The sequence below is a fragment of the Prinia subflava genome, chromosome 22 (assembly GCF_021018805.1).
Source record: "Prinia subflava isolate CZ2003 ecotype Zambia chromosome 22, Cam_Psub_1.2, whole genome shotgun sequence".
In the NCBI taxonomy this organism is placed as follows: Eukaryota; Metazoa; Chordata; class Aves; order Passeriformes; family Cisticolidae; genus Prinia; species Prinia subflava.
This window is the reverse complement of record NC_086268.1, coordinates 3,554,183-3,572,301: the sequence shown is the minus strand read 5'-3', so window position 1 is coordinate 3,572,301 and position 18,119 is coordinate 3,554,183. Positions and strand designations below refer to the sequence as shown.

At 51.8% G+C, this 18,119-nt stretch overlaps 1 protein-coding gene and 1 long non-coding RNA gene across 6 annotated transcripts; one reads left to right on the top strand and one right to left on the bottom strand.

The window, feature by feature from the left end:
* Positions 1 to 60: 60 nt before the first annotated feature.
* LOC134561224 (uncharacterized) lies at positions 61 to 4,334 on the bottom strand. 4 transcript variants are annotated; one of them, XR_010082870.1, is made up of 3 exons: positions 4,274 to 4,334; positions 1,822 to 1,952; positions 61 to 223 (listed from the first exon to the last, which is right to left on the bottom strand). It is a non-coding gene; the product is annotated as an uncharacterized LOC134561224 (long non-coding RNA). The 4 variants fall into 4 exon arrangements; XR_010082869.1 differs by having other exon boundaries at positions 1,822 to 1,967; positions 4,274 to 4,316; XR_010082872.1 differs by having other exon boundaries at positions 1,822 to 1,898; positions 4,274 to 4,316.
* LOC134561220 (uncharacterized) lies at positions 232 to 16,408 on the top strand. Of its 2 annotated transcripts, XM_063418035.1 has the most exons (21): positions 232 to 1,077; positions 2,038 to 2,217; positions 3,976 to 4,200; positions 4,739 to 4,865; positions 5,179 to 5,378; positions 5,740 to 5,952; positions 6,719 to 6,864; positions 8,241 to 8,368; positions 9,117 to 9,249; positions 9,473 to 9,605; positions 10,032 to 10,184; positions 10,506 to 10,632; positions 11,379 to 11,590; positions 12,258 to 12,420; positions 12,545 to 12,627; positions 13,490 to 13,650; positions 13,851 to 13,983; positions 14,298 to 14,476; positions 14,558 to 14,636; positions 15,125 to 15,262; positions 15,609 to 16,408. In XM_063418035.1, exons 5-21 carry the CDS (start codon positions 5,243 to 5,245, stop codon positions 15,650 to 15,652), a joined length of 2,361 nt encoding a protein of 786 aa, XP_063274105.1. In that variant the 5' UTR covers positions 232 to 1,077; positions 2,038 to 2,217; positions 3,976 to 4,200; positions 4,739 to 4,865; positions 5,179 to 5,242; the 3' UTR covers positions 15,653 to 16,408. The 2 variants fall into 2 exon arrangements, with proteins under 2 accessions (XP_063274105.1, XP_063274104.1); XM_063418034.1 differs by lacking the exons at positions 232 to 1,077; positions 2,038 to 2,217 and having other exon boundaries at positions 3,377 to 4,200.
* Positions 16,409 to 18,119: the final 1,711 nt, after the last annotated feature.

Here is an 18,119-nt window from a genome sequence, read left to right as displayed (position 1 = left end):
TATGAAATCATGGGGGTAATGCAGAAAGTCCAGCCTGCTGGAAAGTCACCCACAATTCCATAAGTGGAAAAACGTGTCTGTTTTCTCTCTCACATCAGAAGTTATTTTTCCCTGCAAAACCTCGCGGAGTTCCTGGTGTCAATACTCTGTTTCTGCACCAAACCGCCAGCAGCAGCTCAGAGTACACAAATCCTGTTCTCCTCTCCTCTCCAGGCACGGGAAGCTGGAAGGGAAATGTGCTGCTGGATATTTCTGCCTGGCTGGGAGCTCTCAGGCTGCTCCCCAAGGTCTCCCCTTCTCCTGGCGCTTCCTGGCCGGGTGCCGCTGGGGCCAGGTGTGTGCAGGGCTGTGTCCTGCAGGTAGGTGAGGACCTCAGAAAAATCCACAGTCCAGGGCATTGCCCTGCTGCTGCCCAAGTGGAGTATATAACATATTGCACAATATATTGCATTGTATCTAATTAAAATTATCATTGCTCATCAGTTTCCTCGGTTTTGCATCTTTTTGGACCAAAGTGTGCCAGACCAAAAAGGCCACCTGGAATTTAATATAACATATTGCACAATATATTGCATTGTATCTAATTAAAATTATCATTGCTCATCAGTTTCCTCGGTTTTGCATCTTTTTGGACCAAAGTGTGCCAGACCAAAAAGGCCACCAGGAGTTTAATATAACATATTGCACAATATATTGCATTGTATCTAATTAAAAATATCATTGCTCATCAGTTTCCTCGGTTTTGCATCTTTTTGGACCAAAGTGTGCCAGACCAAAAAGGCCACCAGGAATTTAAGGTGCTGAGCTGCCAGTCCAGAGGAGTTTGAAGGCTCCTGGCTTGGAACAGCTGTAAAAGTTCATTCCACAGCAACAGCAGATCTGGCTCAGTCATTTTTGCCACTGGGGGATTTGCACGTTTTACTTTTATCTCTTTTCCCCCCATTTTTGTAGGTTACTACTGCCTGGAGGGGTCTGAGGTGCCCACACCGTGTCCTGCCAACACCCTCAGGGCTCTTCCAGGGGCTGGGAGGAGGGAGGATTGCCTGCCCTGCCCACCAGGCCGCTGGTGCAAAGCAGGTTTGGGTGGCAATCACTGAGGGGAGGGCATGGGAGCTGCTTTTTGGGAGAGTTTGGTGTGTCCCTGATATTCCAGCCCTATTTTCCTCCATTCCAGCCCCTTTCTCCCTCATTTTTCCCAGTGTTTCACCCATCCCAGCCCCTTTTTACCCCATTTTTCCCAATCCCATCCCATTTTCCCCCATTCCAGCCCTATTTTCCCCAAATTTCCCCCATTCCAGCCTCATTTTCCCAAATTCTCCCCCATTCTGACCCTTTTCCCCATATTTTCCTCCTCCCAGACCCTTTTCTCCTATTTTTCCCAATCCCAGCTTCATTTCCCACCACTCCAGCCCCATTTCCCCCCATTCCAGCCCTGTTTCCCCCACATTTCTCCCATCGCATCCCATCCCATCGCATCCCATCGCATCCCATCGCATCCCATCGCATCCCATCGCATCCCATCGCATCCCACCCCATCCCATCGCATCCCATCCCATCCCATCCCATCCCATCCCATCCCATCCCATCCCATCCCATCCCATCCCATCCCATCCCATCCCATCCCATCCCATCCCATCCCATCCCATCCCATCCCATCCCATCCCATCCCATCCCATCCCATCCCATCCCATTTTTCCCAATCCTGCTCCATTTTCCCCCCATTCCAGCTCCATTTCCCCCCATTTCCCCCACATCCCCCCTAACCCCACCCCCTTTTTCTCCCATTTTACCCAATCCCATCCTTTTTTCCACCATTCCCACCCCATTTTCCCCCCATCCCAGAGGATGCCTTGGGTGTCAGATGTGGAACTAGGGCTCAATCCTGGCAGCGATGGGTTCTGCAGAGAAAAGAGGCAGTGTCCTGTTCCTCCAGTGACATCCCTGGGTGACACCTGGCAGAGGAGGGGCTGGGGTGGCACAGGGGGACACAAAGTGGCATTGGGGACACCCCCTAAATCCTCTTTGTCTGTTTTTTAGGGGACTCTGAGGCCCATCCGTGCCCTCTGGGTCACTACTGCTTCGGGAGCAATGGCAGTGGCCATGGCAGTGTCCTGGCCCCTCAGCAGTGCCCTCCCCGCACCTTCCGTGGGCATCCGGGGGCCCGGAGCCCGGCAGAGTGCCAGCCCTGCCCGCCGGGGTTCCGCTGTCCCCTGCCAGGTGAGGGCCACGGGGTGTCACTGTCGCCTGTCAGGTGAGTGCCACAGGGGTGTCACTGTCTGCTGTCAGGTGAGGGCCCTCGGGGTGTCACTGTCCCCTTACAGGTGAGTGTCACAGGGGTGTCACTGTCCCTTCTCAGGTGAGTGTCACAGGGTGTCACTGTCCCCTGCCAGGTGAGTGTCACAGGGTGTCACTGTCCCCTGCCAGGTGAGTGCCCTCAGGGTGTCACTGTCCCCTTACAGGTGAGTGCCACAGGGGTGTCACTGTCCCCTGTTAGGTGAGTGCCCTCAGGGTGTCACTGTCCCCTGCCAGGTGAGTGTCTCAGTGGTGTCACTGTCCCCTGCCAGGTGAGTGCCTCAGAGGTGTCACTGTCCCCTGCCAGGTGAGTGCCCTCAGGGTGTCACTGTCCCCTGCCAGGTGAGTGTCATCAGGGTGTCACTGTCCCCTGCCAGGTGAGTGCCTCAGAGGTGTCACTGTCCCCTGCCAGGTGAGTGACTCAGGGTGTCACTGTCCCTTCTCAGGTGAGTGTCACAGGGGTATCACTGTCCCCTGCCAGGTGAGTGCCCTCAGGGTGTCACTGTCCCCTGTCACGTGAGTGCCTCAGGGTCTCACTGTCCCCTGCCAGGTGAGTGACTCAGGGTGTCACTGTCCCCTGTCAGGTGAGTGCCACAGGGGTGTCACTGTCCCCTGCCAGGTGAGTGTCTCAGTGGTGTCACTGTCCTCTGTCAGGTGAGTGCCACAGGGTTGTCACTGTCCCCTGCCAGGTGAGTGCCACAGGGGTGTCACTGTCCCTTCTCAGGTGAGTGCCACAGGGTGTCACTGTCCCCTGTCAGGTGAGTGCCACAGGGTGTCACTGTCCCCTGCCAGGTGAGTGTCACAGGGTGTCACTGTCCCCTGCCAGGTGAGTGCCACAGGGTGTCACTGTCCCTTCTCAGGTGAGTGTCAAAGGGTGTCACTGTCTCCTGCCAGGTGAGTGCCACAGTGTGTCACTGTCCCCTGTCAGGTGAATGTCAAAGGGTGTCACTGTCCCCTGCCAGGTGAGTGCCACAGGGTCTCACTGTCCCCTGCCAGGTGAGTGCCTCAGGGTGTCACTGTCCCCTGCCAGGTGAGTGTCATCGGGGTGTCACTGTCTCTTCTCAGGTGAGTGCCACAGGGGTGTCACTGTCCCCTGCCAGGTGAGTGCCACAGGGTGTCACTGTCCCCTGCCAGGTGAGTGCCTCAGGGTCTCACTGTCCCCTGCCAGGTGAGTGCCACAGGGTGTCACTGTCCCCTGCCAGGTGAGTGTCAAAGGGTGTCACTGTCCCCTGCCAGGTGAGTGCAGGGCAAAGCCAGCCCTTTTCCTGCCTCTCAGTGACAAAATTCCCTCTTTTTCCCAACTCTAGTTAACAAAATTCCCTCCCTTTAACCTGTCTGGGTGACAAAATTCCTTCCCTTTCCTCCCCTAGGTGACAAAATTCCTTCCCTCTCATGCCTCTGGATGACAAAACTCCCTCCCCTTAACCTCTCTGGATGACAAAATTCCCTCCCTTTCCCATTTCCCTTCCTGTCTCCCTTTCTCACCTTTCTGTGATAAAATTCCTTCGTTTTCCCACCTCTGGGTGGCAAAATTCCCTCCCTTTTCCTCCTCTGGGTGACAAAATTCCCCACTATGAGATAAGGAGAGAGGATTCCTGCTCACAGCCACCTCGGAGCCGTTCCCCAAAATCCCCCCGGCCACCCACCCTCCCTTCCCTCCTCACTGCCTTCTCTTCCCCACAGGCCTGAGCAGCTTTGAGGATTATCCCTGCCCCCCTGGGTACTGGTGCCCTGGCAATGGGGACACGTTCCTCTGTCCAGCTGGCACTTCCAGGATCCAGCCTGGTGCCAAATCCTTGGAAGAGTGTGAGCCCTGCTCTCCTGGATATCACTGCCCGGATCCAGCCCCGACAGGGCTCCCCAACACCCAGGGGATACCCTGCAAGCCTGGCTATGAGTGTCCAGCAGGTGACACCACCTTTGTTCTCCTCATTTCCAGCCATTTCTGGGCCTGGATCAGGGATTTAGCAGTGACTCTTACCCCGTCCTCCCAGGCCACGATCCCTCTCAGCCTTCCCTGTTTTTGTTTAGCTGAGGTTGCCAAGGAAGTGGTCTGGGCTGGGAAAAGGAGGAGATGTTTCCGTGCAGGGCTGGGCATTGAGGTGTCAGCGTGCCATGCTAAATAATAAACTGGTTCCCAGTTCTGTGCTCTGCTGGGAGCTGTGGGAAAAACAGTTTATGGAAAAGCCTCCTTGCTCTCTTAAGGGATTTGATTTCCCTAAAGGAAAGGAGAGCTGAGCAGCTCTGCTGATTCCTGCTCTATCATTGCTTTGGAAGGGGTGGAGTTCCACCAAGATCACTTCAGCCAGGATTTGGGGGGATTGTGTTAAATCTAGGGGTGCTTCTGAGCACCAAAATTGGGCACTGAGGGCATGACAAAGTCAGATAAACCCCAACACAAATTCTCCTGTTCTGGGAATGTCACATCAGCGCTGTTTCTCCCCAGGCTCAGTAAATCCCAAGCCCTGCAGGCCTGGCTCCTACTGTGGTGCAGTGACAGGAGAGCCTCCCCTGTGTCCTGCTGGCTACCACTGTCCCGAGGGCTCCTGGACTTACACCAGCCCCGAGCAGCTGTGAGTGCCTGGGGCTGGGTACAGCCAGCCTCCAGCTCCTAAAAACACCCAGTACTGGGAATTGTAGGATCCAACCCAAACCACGGCCTCTGTGCAGGGTGCAGGAGCAAAGGAGCCTTCGTGGCTGCAGTCACGGATTTGGTGACTGAACAGGGAGGGGGATTCACAGTTTTTGCTATTTTGTGTTTTCTGCTTAGCTTGGAATGAGATGAGAACCTCTTTTACTTTTGCCCTGTTTTTTTGCTGATCGCTGAATGCAGGACTCATTTTCAGAGGTTTCCTTCCCTTTTCCTGCCCCTGTTTTCCCTCCCAGGTGTGTGTTCCCCTACTACTGCCCCGCGGGCAGTGCCCGCCCGGTGCCCTGTGAAGGGGGGCACATGGCCCTGAGCCTGCCCGGCCTGAGGGGCTCAGCCGAGAGGTTCTGCAGGCTCTGTGCTGCAGGCACCTTCCGCAGTGACCCCCTGATCTCAGCGCCCTGCCAGCCCTGCCCGGCCGGCTTCACCTGCCCGCCAGGTAAATTCAGCTGCCACGGGGGAGCAGGGCAAGAAAAAGCAGCTTAAATTGGGAGCAGAGTGTTTTGAGCTCTGTGTGGGCAAAGCTCTGGATCCTCTGCGGTTACACAACCCTGGTGTGGGCTGTCACGTGGGTTTGCCACTGGGTTGAGCTGGTGGAAGAGCTGGGGGAAAGAAAAAGACCGAGATTTATATTTAAATATGAATTAGAGTGAAAAACGCTGCTCTGCACACGTGTGTACTTATATAGACTCGTGTCTATATATAGAGAGACGTGTGTAGATGGATCACTGGGACAAGGCAGGGCTCTCTGCCTCTCCCTCAGCACTCGCTGGGGTCCCTGATGCCACCCCTTTCTGCAGGCAGTGACAGCTACCAGCAGCAGCCTTGTCCCCACGGCCACTACTGCCCTGCCCTGTCCCCTGCCCCGCTGCCCTGTCCCCCGGGCACCCACAGGAGCAGCCACTCTGCCAAGCACCCAGGGGACTGCCAGGCCTGTCCTGCTGGCACCTTCAACCACCTCCCTGGCCAGGCTGCCTGCTTCCCCTGTGGCAGCTCTTCCTCCTCTCAGCCGGGTGAGTTTTTGTGTGTCTGGGGAGTTTTCCCCTCTGTCGAGGCCTTTCCTGATGTTCCCTGGGATCCTCCTGGAGCTGGGGGTGCTGCCCATGCCCAGCTGCTCTTCCCCTGTCCCACCCGGGAGGAGGATTCCCATTCCAAAGCTTTTTCCCCCCAAGGGGATTTGATCTCCTTAAAGGAAAGGAGAGCTGAGCAGCTCTATTAATTCCTGCTCTATCATTGCTTTGGAAGCGGTGGAGTTCCACCAGTATCTCTTTAGCCAGGATTTGGGGGGATTGTGTTAAATCTGGGGATGCTTTTGAGCCAAAATTGGGCACTGAGGGCATGACAAAGCAGGATAAGTCTGGAAACTGGGAAAGTAAAGAGTGCTTATTCCTCACTTGGTGTATGTGCAAATGCCCCAGCATTTGAAATCAGGTGGATTTGAGGCTGTTGAGGCATGAGAGAGGGGCTTGGCTGGGTCCTTACCCATCCAGGGCCATAAGCTGCAATTTAATGGAGGGTTTGTCAAACCCCTGCTGCCAACGAGCAGCTGGGCCTTTCTGCATCTCTGGCTCAGTGGATGCTCTGAGGCTGTGTCGGTGCAGGCTGGCCCCAGCTGGCTGTCCTGGGGCTCAGCTCTGCCCTGGGAGATGGGCACAGACCCCAGCAGTGTCACTGAAATGAGCAGTGGGAGCTGATAAAGAGTTTTGAGAGCAGCAGCTGCTCCTTTCCACGCTCGTTCCAGGCTGCATTCCCCACCCTAAACCCAACCTCTTCTCCCAGGTGCCACCAGCTGTACCTGCCACGGGCTGAACAGGGCTTTCCAGCAGTCTGATGGCTCCTGCATCTGCCAGGCAGGTTATGTTTATTACGATGAGAGAGGCAAGAAAGACCCTGACAGCAACAGCGATCAGGACTGCCGACCTCAGGTAAAATTGGGCACCCAACCAAAATTGTTGTGTGATGTGCAGGAGATGGGGAGAGTTCAGGCCTTAAGCTCGGCCAAACAAATATTTTAGGTGTTTTATTGGCCTTTTCTTGTAGGAGGTTTTCTTTACCAGGATTTTGTGAGGTTAAATTAAAATTCATAAGGGATGGAAGTAAAGGATCCTTCCATGCCAGGATGTGGGAGCAGCAGAGTGTCTCACATGCATGACAGATGCAGGAGTTTAAACCTCCTTTAATATAAAGTTTTTCTTCAGAACTGCCATGGGCACGGAGACACTGAAACAAATTCTTGTTTTATCTTGCATTTTTTTCCTCTTTTTGAATGAATTTCTGCAGTGCAAAACCTTCTCCTGGCACTGGTTCCACCAAAATCTAAAGTGTTGAAATTATACCCTGGTTCTTTCAAATATTTTTTTACAGCTGAAGAAAATTAGAACCTCCCGAGAGGTTGGGAGGGGAAATTGTTCCTTGTTGGATTGATGCCTGGAGAGGCTCCCTAGAACAGAGGCTGGGCAGTGTGAAAGGAATAAAGTAGGGATTTATTAAAAGGCTTTTAAAGGATACACCTTGGGCAGTACAAGAGCCTGGTCAGGGCTACACCCAAGATGGACCAGGGGTCATGAATTTTCACACTTTTATAAGTTTTGATCCATTTCCATATTGGGGTTAAGTGTTACACATCAGTTTATGCAGTCCCATCCTCCCAGTTTGCTCCCCTGCTGTTTGCACTTTTTGGGCCCAAAGCTGCAGCGGTGCCCTTGGCTCTGGGGCTGGGAAAGGATTGTTCTGTGTGACTGAGCTGTGAGGAGACATTGCTAACACTTTATATGAAGTTCAGTGATTTCCCCCATTCCAGCCCTATTTTCCCCACGTTTTCCCCCATCCCCATCCCCATCCCATCGCATCCCATCCCATCCCATCCCATCCCATCCCATCCCATCGCATCCCATCCCATCCCATCCCATCCCATCCCATCCCATCCCATCCCATCCCATCCCATCCCATCCCATCCCATCCCATCCCATCCCATCCCATCCCATCCCATCCCATCCCATCCCATCCCATCCCATCCCATCCCATCCCATCCCATCCCATCCCATCCCATCCCATCCCATCCCATCCCATCCCATCCCATCCCATCCCATCCCATCCCCTTTTTCTCCACGAATGCAATACAGAATCTGGAAAACACGAAAGTTAAATCTAAAGACATCAGGATTGCCTTTACGCCGCGTGTCGTAAGCGCAGCAGTCACAAAGAGAGTTACAAAGCGTGGCAGTGAGGAGGAGGAGGGGATCTTTAGGAGTGCTGCAGCTCTGCTGGGGCTCTGGATGCTGTCTGGGTGTGTTTCCTGCAGGTGGAGGAGCTGTGTGCCCCCGGCGAGGTCCGGCTTGCGTCCACGCGCCGCTGCGCCGCCCCCGAGCGCCACGACTGCGCTCCCGCCTGCGGGCCGGCCGGAGGGGAGCTGCACGCACAGCTGGGCATGTGAGAGCTGCTGGGGCCTGGGATGGAACAGGGGCTGGGCAGAGAGAAGGGAGTAAAGTGGACGTTCGTTGGAAGGGCTTCAATCGGCACCTTGGGCAGGACAGGAGCCTGGCCAGGGCTACACCCAAAACGGTCACAAATGGACCCAAAATGGACCCAAAATGGTCACATAAATGGACAAAAAATGGACCCAAAATGGTCACATAAATGGACAAAAAATGGACCCAAAATGGTCACATAAATGGACCCAAAATGGTCACATAAATGGACAAAAAATGGACCCAAAATGGTCACAAAATGGACCCAAAATGGTCACAAGATGATCATAAAATGGACACAAAATGGTCGCAAAATGGTCATAAAATGGTCACTTTTTTCCTCTTTGTGAATGAGATTCTGAGTTGGAAAATCTCCCCCTGGCACGGGTTGTACAGAAATCTGGTGTGTCCAAATCATACTCTGATTCTTTCAACCATTTTCCTGGAGCTGAGCTCTGGGGAAGGACCAGGGCTTTGTCCCAGGACTGAAGGTTCTCTCTGCCAGACTCAACCCAGCACTCTTGGTGGGGTGTCACATTTTGGCCCTGGAGAGCAGGCAGGTGCTGATGAGATGGACAGGGAGTTTGCTCCATCCTTTTTTCCACGGATACAGAATAAGATCACCCCCCAGTGGGCTGTGGGAGACTGGGGCTCTGTTGTAGCTGTTTGCTGAGGGATCAGGACTGACCAAGGACTTGTCCCTTTTCCAGATGTCACTGCAGGCAGTACATCTCTGCTGAGGAGCTCTGTGACCAGCTGTGCCTGCTGAGAGCCCCACGGGTCTCCCTGGGCTTTGGCACCCACAGGGAGCTGCTGCTGAGGACGAACGAGGGACAAGTGAGGGTAGGTGTGGAGGGAGGGATTGCTGTCCAATCTGCAGGTCTGGGAGAGCCCAGAAACCACAGCAGGTTGGAGGGGCTCCTCCAGGTGGGGTTAAGGGTTGCTGCATTACAGAAAAACAATTCCTGAATTATAGGGGGAAAACTCCTTTTACAGCTTCACTGGGTGTTGACCACAAACCAGGGTGGATTGAATCAGTGGTCAGAGCTCCCTCTGCTTCCCACAGGAGGTGTCAAACGTCCTGGGCCCAGACGAGCATGTGCAGAGCAGCCAGAGGGTGCATTTGGTTCTGTTCAGCCCCCAGGGCGTGCTGGGTCTCGTTGTCTCCAGCACAGAAGTCCTGGATGTGTTCCTCATGGGTAAGGCTTGAGAGGGAACACAAATTCCAGCCACACCAAGCCATCCATTTCCTCCTGTGCTGGCACAGCCACTGGACAGCAAATTGGCCCAGAGGGAATTCATTATTAGATGCTCCAAATGATTTAGAAAGCAGGGAAATAACTTGCTCTGTCTGGGGGTAAGCAGTGGGGAATTCCCTGACTGCAAGGGTTACTCCCTGGGAATGGGTCAGATAGAGACTGCAGGATTTGGGATTTCCAAGGAACTAGAAGGAAATTCCATTTGGATATAAAATCTGCTGGCAGGTTTTGGAGCTGGATTTGGCTTTGTGAGCTGTAATTGCCCCCAGATACAAAATAAATAATTCTTCCTTGCCCAGGGTTGGGTGCTGTCCCGTGCTGCTCACTTTGCAGGGTTCATCCTGGTTCTTCTCTTGCCTGTGGCAGGAGATTTTTCCTCAGACCAGCAGCTGCAGAAAGGGCACAGAGTCCAGAGGAATTCCCCCAAAGACAGCCAGGCCTTGCCCCTCATCCCTAACCCGGTGGTGTGTCTGGAAGCAGGGGACACAATCCTTTTCCGGCTCAGCATCAATTCCCAGGGTGAGTGTGGCTGGGGCTGAGCACATTTGTGTGCCCAGACCCGTCCAGAGCAGTGGCTCCACACTGGAAATGCTGCGTGGATCCATCCCTTCACCTCCTGCATCCCAGAACTGCAGTCTGGGCTCTGCCAGGGCCTTACCTGCAGGTTTTCACTTTTGGACTGGATTTCTGTAGAGTGAGATAAAACCAGTCCTGTGTTAGACAGCACAGATCTTGGTGGGGCAGTAATTAAACTCAATTAAGCCACTCTTTGCCAGCCCAGTGCCAGCTTTCCCAGCTGGGGGGCTCAGGGGGGCTGACCCTGTGCTGCCCCGTCCCCAGAGCGGGCCTCCAGCCATTACCCCGTTTACCAGAAGCAGCATCTCTTCAACAACCACCCAGGCTGGGATTTCGGGCCCTTCCGGAGGCTGCACCACCTGATCCAGGAGACTCAGCTCAACATCTCCTGGTAATGCTGCTGTGGGCAACCGTGCTGTGGGCTGTTCTGGCTTCTTTTTCTCTGCCAAGGTCGGGATTATTTCACAGGAGTCACAGTTCGTGTTCGGACTCTGTTTCTTATTTCTTACCTATTTACAGACTCATGAGCCATGAGCTCTAACTAGAAAATTAGAGAAGTGAGGTAAAATGGAGTGCCTCTAAGTCTTTCCAAGATTATTTAAGGGATAATCCCCCAATAACGAGATGGAACCTATCTTATTTATATTTTTGACCCAATAATGACCACCCAAGGCCCACAGTTCAGACTTTTTTCACCCAATTACAGAAAACCACCCAAACCCATGAAGAAGAAGGACGCAGACAATGCCCAAAGTCCTCCATCTTGACTCACATGTATTACTATACACTAAAATATTCAATCTAAGTTTTTCACCCTGTGAGATCACACAATACTATTCAAATTACACACCCATAATCCCAGTGCTATCACTCAATCTCGGGAGCTTGTTCCAAGGCCTCAGGTCAGATGTGGTGCTTGCTTGAGGGTCAGCACCTTTTAGCACAGGAAGCCTGGAATTCTCAGCCTCCAGGGTTCCAGCAGTGGGCAGGACCTGAGTTTTTGGCAGAATCAGCAGGTCTGTGATGGTGGAAACACCAAATGTTGCTGTGTTCAAGCCCCTGTGTTTAACCACCCTCACAGACGGAGGCTGAAGGAAGCCTGGATCAGCTGGTACCTTCCTCACTCCTCTCTTCCAGGTTTGCCCACGTTTTCCTGGAGCCTGGGACATTTGTTTTCAGGGACAGCTCTGTCCAGGAACACTTCCTGATAGTGACAGTGAACAAAGCCAACGTGAGCTGCGACCCTGGGGCCGTGTCCTTCCAGCCCTCCTCCCTGTTCCAGCTGGCCAGGCATGGCATTCTGAAGCAGCAGGAGCTGAACTTGGCTCCCAACTGGGCGGCTATCACAGGTACAGCCAGATCTCTGAGATACCCACCTCTACTCTTACCCATGACCTTTCTTTAGGTGTGTGTCCTCCTCAAGTGTGTTTAAACAAGCGTTTTCTTTGGAAATGCCACCAAAGCACTGCTTTGTCAGCTTTAATCCCTTGTTCCTGTGGAGGTTCCCAAAGCCCACTGCCAAAAACCTGCCTCACAGGAGCTGAGGTGGTGAGAGAGGGAAGGAGCAGTCGTGCTTCTCCCCACGCCCTGTTTGAAGAGTCCAGGTAACCCAGGGCTTTGTTTTCCTTGGCTGGAAAGCAGAAAATGACAGTGTATTTCCATGATAAACCCCGCTGAAATGAAATCCATCATTTCAAAGCTGACTAAGAGCTAAACACAAGGTCAGGTAAGGTCTCTGCTCCAAGCCAGGTGTGGGTGTGAGTGCTGTGCTCACACCAGCCCTTCAGTGGGAGGCCAGGAAGCAACAGAAATGAAAGGGTGGCGTGCAAACATAAAATAGAAATATTTTATATATTATCTATAAAAAATATAAACTGGATCCTTCAGTCCTGAGAACACTTTGCTCCTCATCCACCTGTCCCTGCTTCTGGGAGAAGCAGAAGTGAAGGGAGTAGGGAAGGTGCTGAATGGTTTTTTGTGTTTCTCACTTCTCACCCTCCCTCCTGGCTTCCCCAGCGATTCTCTTTGTCCTGGGACTCCTCGTGGTGCTGCTGACCACCCTGGCCATCGTGTTCCAACCTGCTGGCCCCAAAATCAGCCCCCTGGAGAGCTGGAAGCCACGCTGGAGGAGCCTGGGGGAGCCACACATCCCACCAGAGTACATCCTGCTTAAGGACAGGTAAAGAGCAGCCTGTCCTACAAAAAATCTACCCAGGAAATCCATCCTCTGCTTGAGCTGGGCTGGGGTCTGATCCTGCTGAGAAGAATGAGGTGCTCCTCACCCTCTTTGCCATTCTCTCCAGCCTCAAGTTCTATCAGATGCTTGGTCCTCGTGGATCTGGAGAAGATGCTGGCTCTGGGGAGAAAGGAGCAGTGCCCAGTGCAGGTGAAGTGCTGGGCCAGCCCCAGATGTTCTCCCATTGTTTTTTTTGTTTTATTTTTGTTTTTGTTTGTTTGTTTGTTTTTGTGGTTTTTTTGGAGTTTTTTTGTGGGGTTTTTTGGTGGTTTTCTTTTTTAGGGTTTTTTTTGTTTTTGTTTTTTTGTTTGTTTGTTTGTTGGTTTTGTTGGTTTTTTTGGTTTGTTTTTTTTTCCCACTTCTTCCCCATTTTCTTCTCTCAAGTGCAATATTTTGACACCTGCTCACCCAGAATTTCCTGCTCTCCCAGGAGGCCACACAGGCACTTTGTAACAGGCACACACTTCCACCCTGGGTTTATTCCAGGGAATTTAACCCCCTGTCACTGGGATGGGTTGGAGGTTTTTCCCTGAGGAGTTAAGAGAGTGAATTCCCAGCCTTGACAGGCCCTTTGAAACAGCAGCGAGTTCAGGTGACGGGTGACAAAATAAAGATTTACGAGTGTTTTCCTTGGCTTCGTCTGCCGGTTATTCTGTTCCCTGAAGGCGCCTGATTCCCGGGCATCATTTGCTTTCTGGGAATGAGCTGGGCTCGGGAATTTCGGGCTGCTCACAGGGAGCGGCAGAGCCCGAGCCCAGCAGATGGCAGCAGGCGGTGATGCTGGGAGCAGCTCTGCCAGCATCCCGGATTTCTGGAGCATTTAGGAGCTGATAGTAACGCCCTGTCATCCTCCCCCTCGCTGGGGAACGAGACCTTCTCTCACATCTCCTGCCTCATCCGTTCTCCTTCCTCACTGAACACAAAATCCCCGTGGACAGGCAGCGTCTTGTGTGAGGAAATCAACTCGAATAACCTCCAGTGTTTGAGTGTGAGCCTTCCCCTGGTGTTTCAGGAATCAGCTTTACACCCAGGCTCCTGGAGGATTTCAGTGTCCGCACCCTCTATGACAAGCTGGAGGATCAGAATTTGCACTTGGCCTCTCAGCTGGCCAAGCACAGGATGGACGTGCTGGTGTTCCACAACAGCGTCAGCCAGAGGATCCAGAGCCTCATGGTCAGTGGGGAGAGGCATTTCAACCATGAAAATTTCAAGATAAATGTCTGCCCTGATGAGAAAGTTTATCAGAGGACAGTTATTACTCCTTTCAGTAGCTTATTTTAGCATGAAAATAAAATGTTATATGGTTTTATATGAGGGCCTGAAGGTGGGTTCTGGGGTTTGCAAAATACAACACTGCTGCTTTCTGTGAACAGGACACGGTGCAAGCTCTGGACTGGGATGCCCTGAAAACCAAATCCAGGCCAGGGCAGAAAGCTGCAGAGCAGAGCTGGGCAGCAGCGGGTGCTGAGCAGGGGGATGGACACGGGAACAACAGCTCCCAGCCAGGTGAGGGGAGCAGGGGCAGGGACAGGGGCAGCACTGGAGAGGCTAAAAAAAGCCCTGACTCATCCCCACGAGAGAGCCCAGAAAATTGTTCTGTAAGAGCTGACAGCCCTGTCTGCACCTGAGCTCGGTGAGAGGAGAGGTCTGGCAGCTCAGGGAGAGGTGGGCACAGAGTTATTTGGGAATGTTGTACGAAATGGGGTACCCTGAGGAATTCCCAAATAAAAGCTCCTGCTCTCGGTGCTGCTCTGGATTTGAGCACAGTTTTCCAAGGGGTTCTGGGGAATCCCACTGAAATTTCGTGTTGTGTTCATCAGGTGCCCCGTGGCAAGAGGTGACAGAGCTGATGAGAGCTCTGGAGGAGCTGCTTGGGAGCGCTCCTGGTGGGAGCAGAGCTGCAGATCCACAGATGGAGCTCCAGGTCCAGGCACAGGCTGCAGTGGGACCTGTACCCTCCCTGCACAGCCTGGATGGTGAAAATGAATCAGAAGGGCAGGTGAGCTGCAGGGGTCAGGTTCTGGCCCTCTCTCACTTTTCTGGGAGTTTTTCTGTTTTCTGAGCCCTTTTTGTCCCACAGGATCCTGAGCTGCCTCAGCTCTGGGAGCTGTTCAGCAGGGAGGAGGCTTTTTCCAGCCTGCCTGGGCATGAGGAGCATGGTAAGGGCAGGGCCACAGCTCTGAGGTGCTTTCAGAGCAGCTGATCCTGTGCCGAGGGTAAAGAGGGGGATCTATGTTTAATAACACAGCAAATGCAAAATTATTTTTCCCCATTTATTCTATTTTTTACTTTCACATATATATTTTTTTTTTCCTGAGGTTCCAGCTCAGGGCAGCCACTTTTGCCTCCTCTATCCCCCTGTAGAGAGAAGTCGAGGACTTTCCATCCCTTTACACCCTTCTCTGTAGGAGAGGAGTCAAGGAATTTCCATCCCTACAGACCCTTCACACTTTTATATTAAGTGACCACCTGTAGGAAGAGTTTGGATGTCGTTGTAATAATTAAATGCTAATTTAAGGAGGCCAGGAAGATTCTCCACCATCATTCTGTGATCCTCACAGCATTCCCTCTGCCCAGGAAAATATTTCCTCCTTGCAGCCATGAAGAGCCTCTTCCTTTAGGTTTAAAATGCCCCTGTTTGTTCCAGGTTTGGATCTCCCGTTGGTTTATCTGACTGAGCTGGAGGTAGAGGCTCTGGTGGCAGCTTCCCCCCTTGCCAAGACCCTGTGTGAGCTCAAGGAAGCTTTGGTGAATCTGCAGCAACTCTCAGCCCTTGGTAATTCAGGTAATTCAGCTGTTTTTCTTTGTGTGTGCTGGTTTAGAGCAGTAAATAAACCAGGAGTTAAAATAAGCAGGATTTCTTCTCAACTGAACATTTTCCTCCAGCAGCTGCTGAATTTTTTAGGCGGTGATGCTGCGAGTTTGAATTAATAACGGTGTGGGTTTGGTGTGATTGTGGGAGGGTCTCTGCATCATTTTGAAATTCAGAGGTAGCGACTTTGCCAAGGCCTGGACCTGCCTGGGCGCTGCAGCCCCTGGGCAGAGCTGCAGGTCCTGCCCTGGGTTAATCCTGTTGGCTCTTGGTGTCCTCGGAATTCCCACTCTGCTTTTATTCTGAATTTCTCTATCAGCCAGCAAACATCAAAGCAGCCGGGGGGGCTCAGCCCTCTTCTGACTGCTGGGTTCCTGGGATGAGGAGGAGCTGCATTCTCACAGCACTGGAGGGACAGAAGCAGGAGCATCTCGGGTTCTGCACAGTGAAACAGCCCCCACCTCGTCCCCTGGAGGAGCTGAGCTCATCCTGGGCTATGGATGGAGTTGGGTTGGGGGCGTCTGGGGCAGAGCAGCTTTACCTGAAGTATCAGAATGGACTCAGATTTAATTAAGGATGTGTTTGGTCAAATATGTGATGAGGAATCCATATTGTTTTTGCTTAACCTTGAAATATTTTCGAATTTGCTGTGGATTATCAATAATTTGTAGGCTGGAAAAGGAGGCTGAAGTCTTTGGTGTTGCTAATTTTGTGTTTTCTGTTGTGAAGTCAATAAAGCAATTAACAGAAGGCTACAGGTGGCATGAGAACCTGAATTTACCAATGTGCTCTGTGCAGCCTTTCTCATCTCTGATGTGAGGGATATTTGTGAGTTTTTCCAGCATTTTAGAGCCATCCTTTGAGCCTTGCCCAGCACCCCTACGTGTCCTGTGCATGTCTTAAATCCACTCAGCAAGTTCTGCTGGCAGAGACCTGAAAAATCTCTACAAATGTGATTTCTCTGAGCAAAGATACACTGAAACTGTTCCTGCAGAGAAGGTTTTCAGCAGTTATGTTCATAGCAGTCCTCCACGGAGGGAAGAATCTCTGATACCCCAGGAAAACCAACAGGTGACAAAGTTATCTCTGTGACTTGTGGCTCCAGATCCTATTTGTAAAAGGCAGGGTGGAAGGCAGCTGTAAATAAAATATGTCAAATTTTTATTGCAGCAATACTTCAATGAGTAAGTTGGTTTGTTTTGAACCGAACCAAAGATATGCATGTGGAATTTTGCTCCAAGTTTTTCCCCTCCCCGTTCTTGTTTTCTTAACTTCAGATGTAAGTAAAAAAACCCAGAATTTCAAAATATTTGTGGGCCTATTTTCCCCCCTCCTCTTCTTGTTTTCTTAACTTCAGTTGTGAGAAAAAAAATTAGAATTTCAAAATATTTGTGGGTCTTTTATTTTTTTCCCACAAACCCAAAGGGTATCAATGCAAAGACCAGACTTCCACAGAGTTCCTCTTAACAGCTCCTTGGAGAAAGCTCTAATAAAAAGAGGAGCGGTGCAGCCCCTGGGTTTATTGCACTTGTGAAGTATTTGTGCTGACAGCTCATTTCCCAGGGTCTGGGGAGCCTCCTGAAAGCCCAGCCTGGAGCAGCAGTGAAGTTCCCTCACCTCAGGAGAGTTCCTGGGACTGCTGATAACAGAGATGGAGTGCAGGGTCAATTAATTTGGCATTTGGAGAAGGGTCACGGGTTTTCCCTGGGTTTTTTTGAGTTGTGCCTCTCTTGACAGAGGATGAAAAGGCGTTTTTCAACATCCACTGCCAAGTTCAGCCTCTCCTGGAGAGCACCAGGGGAAAGGAGGTAGCACATGCCCGTGAGTGTTCTGTGTTCCTCCCACACGTAAAAAGAGCCAACCACCACGGGGCAGCAAGAATAAAACTCCAGGATCCACTTCCAAAGAAACTGGGGAACACTGGGAAAACTGGAAAAAAAAATGGGAAAAAAATTGGGAAAAACCCCCCTGGGAACCACTGATAACGCCAGATGGAAGGGGTTGCTTGGGGCTGAGCTTGGAGTTTTGCCGTGTGGTGACGCCCTGAATTTATTGTGCTGCTGGCAGAACCCTGAGCCAGCCAAAGCCCCGTTTCTGGGGTGATGGTCCCACTGACCCAGTGCAGCAGGACAGAGTCTGGAGGCAGGAATGTCCCCGGTAAATTCCCAGTGGTGCTCACGGTGAGTCACACCTTGGCACAAGGACGGGCTCATCTTTAACACGGCAGTTCTATTTCTGGCGTCGCTGAAGTGCTCAATTAACAGGTTCACAGTGCTTTTATCTTTTACTCCAGCAGCTTCTCTAATTCGCTTTATAACCCCTGAGATAGCTCTTATCTTCAGGGGATGGACCCTGGCCCAGCACTCACAGAGCTCCTGATTCATCAGTGCTGCTGATTTGCTGTGCTGGGCCCTTGAGTATCTACCGTGATTAGAAATGTGTGTAAAACTGTGTGTAAAAATGCACAACCTGTAGATAAACCTTTCTTCCTCCAGGCTTCTCCTGGCAAAATAAAACAGGCTATAAAACCTGATTATCAAGGGCAGAGATTTTCTCTCTACACCACCCAGGGGTTCATTGATCTCAGAAACACTCACAAGCAATTTTAAAGTTGCAGCACTTGGTTTTATGTGGCTCTTTGGATGCTGGAAATGTTTTGAATTGAACAAAAACGCATCCAAAATGTATTTTTTTCACCATGGTACCCAAAGAAGCAAAAAGACATTGGGGTTTCCCAGTAAGCTTCACATGATGGTGGTCACGGAGTGAGAATTCCCTGTGCTTATGTGAAAATTCCACAAAAATCTTGGAAGGTTTTAGCTGTTCATGT

Excerpts from the sequence above, each read along its gene's own strand:
- LOC134561220 (XM_063418035.1), top strand. The coding sequence starts at position 5,243 with ATGGCCCTGAGCCTGCCCGGCCTGAGGGGCTCAGCCGAGAGGTTCTGC. Across the intron at positions 6,865-8,240 it reads ATCAGGACTGCCGACCTCAG|GTGGAGGAGCTGTGTGCCCC; the intron begins GTAAAATTGGGC and ends TGTTTCCTGCAG. Across the intron at positions 8,369-9,116 it reads CTGCACGCACAGCTGGGCAT|ATGTCACTGCAGGCAGTACA; the intron begins GTGAGAGCTGCT and ends TCCCTTTTCCAG.